This window comes from Schistocerca americana, chromosome 1 (assembly GCF_021461395.2).
Source record: "Schistocerca americana isolate TAMUIC-IGC-003095 chromosome 1, iqSchAmer2.1, whole genome shotgun sequence".
In the NCBI taxonomy this organism is placed as follows: domain Eukaryota; kingdom Metazoa; phylum Arthropoda; class Insecta; order Orthoptera; family Acrididae; genus Schistocerca; species Schistocerca americana.
In genome coordinates, this window is record NC_060119.1 from 155122185 (window position 1) to 155129559 (window position 7375).

The 7375-nt window shown below is 42.6% G+C and overlaps 1 protein-coding gene across 1 annotated transcript; it reads left to right on the plus strand.

Annotated features, from left to right (window-relative positions):
- Nucleotides 1-308: 308 nt before the first annotated feature.
- Nucleotides 309-881, plus strand: LOC124611573 (gustatory receptor for sugar taste 43a-like). The gene has a single exon (XM_047140261.1). The coding sequence runs from the start codon at nucleotides 309-311 to the stop codon at nucleotides 879-881; it is 573 nt and encodes a 190-aa protein (XP_046996217.1).
- The last annotated feature ends 6494 nt before the right edge of the window (nucleotides 882-7375 follow it).

Consider the following 7375-nt stretch of genomic DNA (forward strand, 5'->3'; position numbering starts at 1 on the left):
CAGTTTTATGCAGATCTCTGTGTACTGGTCACCATATCTTTACTAGAGTCACGGAACTGTTGCACCAGGTAGATGCATTGCTCGCCATGCGACATCACACTTACAGAACGGAAATATATCGCAAAACGCGCCAGAGAGCAATTTTGCTTTTCATTACAGTGCTTGTCTGGGTTGTCATACCAGTTGGCGTACTAGCAACCTATTTCTTCATACGTGATCCAATAACGACCACCACTGTATGCCTTCAAGGCTTCGTCACGATCTGTCGACTTCATTGCTTCGCCGTTGTGCTGGTGCTTCGACATAGGATGGGCATCGTCTGTGGTCAGCTGCTGAGGAGTACCCAGCCACCGGCGGGCAGCGAGGCTGAGCTGGAAGAGATGGCGACGCGAGCAGGACAGCGGTGGGCGGCGCAGTTGGCGGGAGCGGGGGTGCAGAGGCTGCAGCGCGCCAGGATGGCCCTCCACCGCTGCGCCCGCCTATGCAGCCTCCACTTCGGACCCGCACTGCTACTGGCTGTTCTGGGGGATTTCGTCGTCATGACTTGCACTGCCTATTGGCTCATAGTCCTGACACCCCAAGCAGACAAGAATGCTGAAATACTCGTGAACGTGTATGCCCTGAGTACTGTCCTGTGTCGCCAGCTGTTGGTCTGCTGGGTGTGTTCCTCTGCGGCTGAGCGCTCCGACAGAGCTAGTCTGTTGCTGTCCAGGTTGCAGCCACTACTGCGTCCTGGGCCAGCTGTCGATATTCTGCGACTTCCTGTGGAGAAATTACGAGTGTCTGCCATGGGATTTTATGACATCGACCTTCATATCTTCATAAACACGGTTAGTGCAGCTGCCACTTATCTCGTGATACTTGCACAATTTCCTAGGTAAAGTTCTATATATGATCTTTGATAGGGTATCTCTCCTTCTAGTCGTGCAACTTATAGAAGCTGTTAATGGTGAAAACATCATATTTCAAATATAACATTAGTGTCACATGGATGCATGGTAGGTATAGGTTATTCTTCAATTAGTCATATTGCTTATACTATCCAGAGAACTGTGAGACATGTGCATCTAAAGAAACAAAGCCCAATAAATGGATTCCTAAACACGTTGTAGCAAATGTAATTATTTTCTTTCTACCTACAGGATGGATAATAAATGGACCTCTAACGTGAGTCACGTGAAGTAAATACTAGAACGCATCTTCCTGCAGTGAATTAGTTACTTGTCATACCAAGAGGATGCAGTAGAGCTCCAGTATAAGTTACTATTTCTACTTGGTCTTTATGTAATATGTTGCTGCTAAAACTTACTTCCACTATCTAGCACATGAGACACGTGCTCAAATGATTCAAATGGCTCTGAGCACTATGGGACTTAACTCTTGAGGTCATCAGTCCCCTAAAACTTAGAACTACTTAAACCTAAGTAACCAAAGGACATCACACACATCCATGCCCGAGGCAGGATTCGAACCTGCGACCGTAGTGGTCGCGCGGTTCCAGACTGTAGCGCCTAGAACCGCTCGGCCACTGCGGCCGGCAGACAGACAGGTGTTCTCAGGTCCGACGCCTATAGCCAAGACATAATATAGGGTTTTTCAAAAACTTGATTTCAAAACTCTGTATTTATCGATATACATGTGATGAATTGCAAAATGCTCAGAAAATCTTGAGGATTTTCTACCCTGTTTCAAATGCTCTGTGTGTCCACCAGAAAATTTACATAATGTACCTGGTTTTATAGAAGTCATGGGGGCTGTTAATCTGGTATTCATTTCTTCTATGTCACGAGGTAAAGGCAAATGTTGATGTTGTTGTTGTTGTGGTCTTCAGTCCTGAGACTGGTTTGATGCAGCTCTCCATGCTACTCTATCCTGTGCAAGCTTTTTCATCTCCCAGTACCTACTGCAACCTACATCCTTCTGAATCTGCTTAGTGTATTCATCTCTTGGTCTCCCCCTACGATTTTTACCCTCCACGCTGCCCTCCAATACTTACTTGGTGATCCCTTGATGCCTCAGAACATGTCCTACCAACCGATCCCTTCTTCTGGTCAAGTTGTGCCACAAACTTCTCTTCTCCCCAATCCTATTCAATACTTCCTCATTAGTTATGTGATCTACCCATCTAATCTTCAGCATTCTTCTGTAGCACCACATTTCGAAAGCCTCTATTCCCTTCTTGTCCAAACTATTTATCGTCCATGTTTCACTTCCATACATGGCTACACTCCATACGAATACTTTCAGAAATGACTTCCTGACACTTAAATCAATACTGGATGTTAACAAATTTCTCTTCTTCAGAAACGCTTTCCTTGCCATTGCCAGCCTACATTTTATATCCTCTCTACTTCGACCATCATCAGTTATTTTGCTCCCCAAATAGCAAAACTCCTTTACTACTTTAAGTGCCTCATTTCGTAATCTAATTCCCTCAGCATCACCCGACTTAATAAGACTACATTCCATTATCCTTGTTTTGTTTTTGTTGATGTTCATCTTATGTCCTCCTTTCAAGACACTGTCCATTCCATTCAACTGCTCTTCCAAGTCCTTTGCTGTCTCTGACAGAATTACAATGTCATCGGCGAACCTCAAAGTTTTTATTTCTTCTCCATGAATTTTAATACCCACTCCGAATTTTTCTTTGGTTTCCTTTACTGCTTGCTCAATATACAGATTGAACAACATCGGGAAGAGGCTACAACCCTGTCTTACTCCCTTCCCAACCACTGCTTCCCTTTCATGTCCCTCGACTCTTATAACTGCCATCTGGTTTCTGTACAAATTGTAAATAGCCTTTCGCTCCCTGTATTTTACCCCTGCCATCTTTAGAATTTGAAAGAGAGTATTCCAGTCAACATTGTCAAAAGCTTTCTCTAAGTCTACAAATGCTAGAAACGTAGGTTTGCCTTTCCTTAATCTTTCTTCTAAGATAAGTCGTAAGGTCAGTATTGCCTCACGTGTTCCAGTGTTTCTACGGAATCCAAACTGATCTTCCCCGAGGTTGGCTTCTACTAGTTTTTCCATTCGTCTGTAAAGAATTCGTGTTAGTATTTTGCAGCTGTGACTTATTAAGCTGATAGTTCGGTAATTTTCACATCTGTCAACACCCGCTTTCTTTGGGATTGGAATTATTATATTCTTCTTGAAGTCTGAGGCTATTTCGCCTGTTTCATACATCTTGCTCACCAGACGGTAGAGTTTTGTCAGGACTGGCTCTCCCACCGCCGTCAGTAGTTGTAATGGAATATTGTCTACACCGGGGGCCTTGTTTCGACTTAGGTCTTTCAGTGCTCTGTCAAACTCTTCACGCAGTATCGTATCTCCCATTTCATCTTCATCTACATCCTCTTCCATTTCCATAATATTGTCCTCAAGTACATCGCCCTTGTATAGACACTCTATATACTCCTTCCACCTTTCTGCTTTCCCTTCTTTGCTTAGAACTGGGTTTTCAACTGAGCTCTTGATATTCATACAAGTCGTTCTCTTATCTCCAAAGGTCTCTTTAATTTTCCTGTAGGTGGTATCTATCTTACCCCTAGTGAGATAGGCCTCTACATCCTTACATTTGTCCTCTAGCCATCCCTGCTTAGCCAGTTTGCACTTCCTGTCGATCTCATTTTTGAGACGTTTGTATTCCTTTTTGCCTGTTTCACTTACTGCATTTTTATATTTTCTCCTTTCATCAATTAAATTCAATATTTCTTCTGTTACCCAAGGATTTTTACTAGCCCTCGTCTTTTTACCTACTTGATCCTCTGCTGCCTTCACTACTTCATCCCTCAAAGCTACCCATTCTTCTTCTACTGTATTTATTTCCCCCATTCCTGTCAATTGCTCCATTATGCTCTCCCTGAATCTCTGTACAACCTCTGGTTCTTTTAGTTTATCCAGGTCCCACCTCCTTAAATTCCCACCTTTTTGCAGTTTCTGCAGTTTTAATCTACAGTTCATAACCAATAGATTGTGGTCAGAGTCCACATCTGCCCCTGGAAATGTCTTACAATTTAAAACCTGATTCCTAAATCTCTGTCTTACCATTATATAATCTATCTGATACCTTTTAGTATCTCAAGGGTTCTTCCATGTATACAACCTTCTTTCATGATTCTTAAACCAAGTGTTAGTTATGATTATGTTGTGCTCTGTGCGAAATTCTACCAGGCGGCTTCCTCTTTCATTTCTCTCCCCCAATCCATATTCACCTACTATGTTTCCTTCTCTCCCTTTTCCTACACTCGAATTCCAGTCACCCATGACTATTAAATTTTCGTCTCCCTTCACAATCTGAATAATTTCTTATATTTCATCATACATTTCTTCAATTTCTTCGTCATCTGCAGAGCTAGTTGGCATATAAACTTGTACTACTGTAGTAGGTGTGGGCTTCGTATCTATCTTGGCCACAATAAAGCGTTCACTATGCTGTTTGTAGTAGCTTACCCGCATTCCTATTCATTATTAAACCTACTCCTGCATTACCCCCATTTGATTTTGTGTTTATAACCCTGTAGTCACCTGACCAGAAGCCTTGTTCCTCCTGCCACCGAACTTCTCTAATTCCCACTATATCTAACTTCAACCTATCCATTTCCCTTTTTAAATTTTCTAACCTACCTTCCTGATTAAGAGATCTGACATTCCACGCTCCGATCTGTAGAACGCCAGTTTTCTTTCTCCTGATAACGACATCCTCTTGAGTAGTCCCCGCCCGGAGATCCGAATGGGGGACTATTTTACCTCCGGAATATTTTACCCTAGAGGACGCCATCATCATGTAATCATACACTAAAGCTGCATGCCCTCGGGAAGAATGACGGCTGCAGTTTCCCCTTGCTTTCAGCCGTTCGCAGTACCAGCACAGCAAGGCCGTTTTGGTTATTGTTACAAGGCCAGATCAGTCAATCATCCAGACTGTTGCCCTTGCAACTACTGAAAAGGCTGCTGCCCCTCTTCAGGAACCACACGTTTGTCTGGCCTCTCAACAGATACCCCTCCGTTGTGGTTGCACCTACGGTACGGCTATCTGTATCGCTGAGGCACGCAAGCCTCCCCACCAACGGCAAGGTCCATGGTTCATGGGGGGGGGGGGGGGGTAAAGACAAAGATGAATTGAAACTATGAATGCCGGGCGGTGTCTCGGGTTCCTCTACGTCCTATCCAGCGTCGAAGCAGATTGTCGTTGTGAAACTAACATATGTTGTTGTATCAGTGTGTTGGCACTCCATCCTGTTGGAAAATGAAGTCATCGGAGTCCTCCTGAAGTTGTGGAAAAAGTCAGTTCTGCAGCATATGAAGATAAATCATTGAAGACACTTTGTTTGCCTGTCAAAAGGAGCCACCACAATCTTTCACATGAGAAATGTCACAACGAACCGTCACTTTAGGTGAGTCTTTTTGTGCTCAATAATGTCATTAGGGTTGCGGAAGCACCATAAGCGCACGTTATGTCATTTTGCTTTACCACTATCATAAAATGTTGCTTCATCACTGTAAATTGTCCGTGGTAGAAGCATATCGTCTTGCATGTCAACTACAAAGCATTGTTGAAGCCAACCTGTTTCCTTTATCACCAATCTGAAGAGCTTCCACAGATTGTAGTCTGTACAGTTTGTAGACCAAAAGCCGCTTTAACAGTCGCCAGACGTTAGTAAGAGGCATTGTCAGTTCTCTGCTTTCGTGGCGAGCAGACTTTCGAGGACTTCACTGAAATGTCCGAACTCATTCCACCATGTCGTCTTACCTTTGTACAAGAATTTGATAATACGAATGGCGGATGTTTTCGGATGCAGGCGGATGAGTGCAGAAACGCCAATGAAGTTACCTGAACGGATACCAGTGACACACACTTTGCGCACAGCAGCACACAAAACGTCTTCCATTGAGTAGACGCCATCTTACTTGCAACTGGCTGTAAAATGAGATGACTCATTGTCTGATGTCTACAGGTGATTTTCTGAAATTCTAGGCAACTTGCATTTCCTTGCCGGTACGTCCCATGTTTCGTAATTATTACCATCCAAAGTCAGCTCAGTATATAGGACATGAACTCTTTTCCATGAGGTTCCGCCTAGAGAGAGATGAATGTGAATAGCGTTTGAGCGTCATTGACAGACATTATTATATGTAAGACGTTGTTTGAAGTTACCTTGTTTTCTTTAGTTATTTCTGCTAAAGAAAAATGACACGTATTCCTAAGGTTATTTGTTGGTTGCAAATCTTCACCACAAATCATACTACACGAATAACACATACCTGGAGGAAAAGGAAATGATATCCATACGGCACACCGATAACACCAAACAAAAGCATTGCCATAAATGACTCTACAGTTCAGTGAAATGCGAGTATATACACTCAATTACTACGGATCTGTTGCCGCCTGGAAATACGGAATGGTTACGTGCAGTCATACACTTCAACGTAACATTCCATAGTAATGTACCAGAGGCGACGTAAGTAGTTGTTTATTGCCCATAAACCACGGGCTAATAACAGAATCTAAAATTAAGAAAAAAGTTCGTATTACTAACCATTCATCTATATTATCATGTGTTACACACAGATAATCACTATAATGTAAGTAAAGAGACGTGTTTATAACTAGAGTTCCAAACTTTTTGTACAGATTTTCTAGATACATACAAATCAAATTTACGTTATCTTACAGTCCACCTATGTACAAACGGCAAAAGGTTGTTGGCCAGTTTTTGTTAGTCACAATCTCCTATACTTCCTTCAAAATTTTACTTCTCAATATCATCTACGATGCGACAGATGAGAAGGAACGCTTTGACTCACAGAAACTGAATTAGATTCCGGAATATACATATAACACTAAATACTTTAAACAAGTAGCTGAGTGCCATATAGCATGAAACATCATTTCACTAAAGTATTTTCTGTGTTGAAAAACTACATTACACAACAACACTAGTCAGGAATCGATTTACTCATGACTGGAGGTAAAGTAATAAGAGGGGAATCATAGTTTAAATTGATCATCCATGCTGAGTCAAACTGAGAGGGTGACGTTAGCAAACATGTTATTCACAGGCTGAAGCTGCAGGAGACAATGTACATGTCAACATTTCAGATTTAGTCTCAAGCAGACATTCACATGTTTGAACACCTTTGATATTATTTTCTACCCAGGTAGGTCCCTGACAAACTCCCTGATTAGTAGTTCCTGTACAGTCATAAGTATTAGAAGGACAGCAAAATCCTTTCTACATGAAATATGCACCAGGCCACTCCTCCGACTGAGGGGGTTGGAAGCAGGGTTAGAAGTGTGGCGCCGGCAGCAATGGCGATATAAGTTCATTACGTCTATTCCCCTCTCCTCAGTCAAGCCCTCATCTTGGATGTA

Excerpts from the sequence above, each read along its gene's own strand:
- LOC124611573 (XM_047140261.1), top strand. The coding sequence starts at position 309 with ATGGGCATCGTCTGTGGTCAGCTGCTGAGGAGTACCCAGCCACCGGCG.